General features: G+C 44.2%; 1 protein-coding gene across 1 annotated transcript; it reads right to left on the reverse strand.

Moving 5' to 3' along the window:
* Nucleotides 1–86: 86 nt before the first annotated feature.
* CSUI_011463 (cleft lip and palate transmembrane protein 1 protein) lies at nt 87–1,217 on the reverse strand (the record flags this gene model as incomplete). The annotated part of the gene is made up of 2 exons (XM_068071561.1): nt 87–395; nt 1,116–1,217. Coding segments are annotated over 2 exons (411 nt in total), but the record flags the coding sequence as incomplete, so codon positions are not given.
* Nucleotides 1,218–1,761: the final 544 nt, after the last annotated feature.

Raw genomic sequence — 1,761 nt, forward strand, 5'->3', positions numbered from 1 at the left:
GATAGATAGATAGATAGATGCGGCTTCCCGTCTCACTCTTCACCAACACAACGCACGAGCAGTCTGAATGAGAAATGCCTCACCCCCCTCCCCCTTTCCGCTGCATCTAAGGACTTTATGTTGGAGAGAAGAAGAGTGCTCGAATTCTTCCTTTTCTCCATACCGTTTTTGAAAGCAAAGAAAGAGAAGACGGAATGAAGTAAAATGAAAGCTGTTGAGAAGGCGAGCATAAAAGGGTTTGTTTCGAGAAGAATTCTCTTGAACATCATAGCTTCCCTTGAAGACTGCAGTCCTATCTTCTGTTGGTGCTCCAACGCCACACTCAGCTGTTCTTGTACGAGCCAGCCATGGATCGAACCCACGCCAAAACTGACCGTTAGATTAAAAGGCTTATTCTGTACAACCCCAAACATAGGCGCACAAGGCGAGGGGGGGGGAGGAANNTCGATGAAGCAAAGAAAGAAAGAAAGGGACAAGGAAGGAAGGAAGAAAAGAAAGAAAGAAAAGAGACAAGGGAAATGGAGCGGATAGAAAGATGAGTTAAGAAGGAATGGGCGGGTATGTAAGAAGAGTGGATTATGAGGAGGAGATGTAGAGAGGAAGTCCCGGTACAGAGATGAGAAGGGGAGTCTTACCTATCTATCATATGACCGACGTATCTTCTTCCTACCTTATCCTACATGTATCTACCCTGCTCGAGATCTCCCTACATCTATCTATAGCTACCAGTCCATCTATCCATGTACCTATGTGATGGATTGTATCTATCCATTCTATCTCTCCACCTATCGACCACTCCCCCGGGGTATGACGCAGACAGCCTCATCTTCCTCATTCTATCTATGCGTCTCTTCATCCTAGTGTCTTCCTTTCTTTCTCTTCCTTTCTTTGCCTTCCCCCTTGTCTCTCTCTCTCTTTGTCTCTTTCTATCCATGCTAAAAAAGCACCTCCATCTACTTTTCCCAGACTTCTATCTATCTTCTCTCCTCCCTGCTTCAGTCGGATAGACAGAGAGAAGATGAAGAAGAAAACGAACAAGAGGAACAAGTGCTGAGGAGGCTTCTTTCTCCCTCTAGAAAAAGAGAGAGAAGGACAAAGAGAGGTCGCCAACTTACAATGAACGTCTCGTTGAAAGGAACGAAGTTTTTCTCTAATAGCCAAAAGTCGGAGTGATAAAGAATAGGCTCGTAAGCCGCATCTGCAGGCCTCACAGCGATATCTGTTGACAAGGAAAGAAAGAAAGAGGCAGATCGGACCACGATACTGTCATAGACACATGTGAGAGACACCTATGTATACAACATGTACAGGTGTATTTGTCTACCTATGCATCAACCTCGCTCTATCTATATGTGTCTATATGCGTATGATATTTCCTCGCTTCTTTTCCCGTCTTTTGCTTGGACGTGCAGTCACTCGTCAGATGTGATAGAATACTATTCCCCACCTCTTCACTTCTGTCTCTACCTATCCTGGTACGACCTCTCTCTTCTTCTCTCTCTTCACTTTAAGAAAGAAAGAAAGAAGACATCTTCATACATACATACATACCTACATACATACATACCTACATACATACATACTAGCGAGACATGAGACACCTGTCTCTATCCACAAAAGACATCCCGCATACTGAACAAGTTTCGATGGACGAATGATTCTTCCTCTCTCTATATACATATCGATGAATATGAATGTACACATACACTCCTCCCCTGAGATCGGTGGAGAGCTTGTACACCGTCGTCTATCGTACGCTTT

The sequence above is a fragment of the Cystoisospora suis genome (assembly GCF_002600585.1).
Source record: "Cystoisospora suis strain Wien I chromosome Unknown contig_12001, whole genome shotgun sequence".
Classification (NCBI taxonomy): Eukaryota; Apicomplexa; class Conoidasida; order Eucoccidiorida; family Sarcocystidae; genus Cystoisospora; species Cystoisospora suis.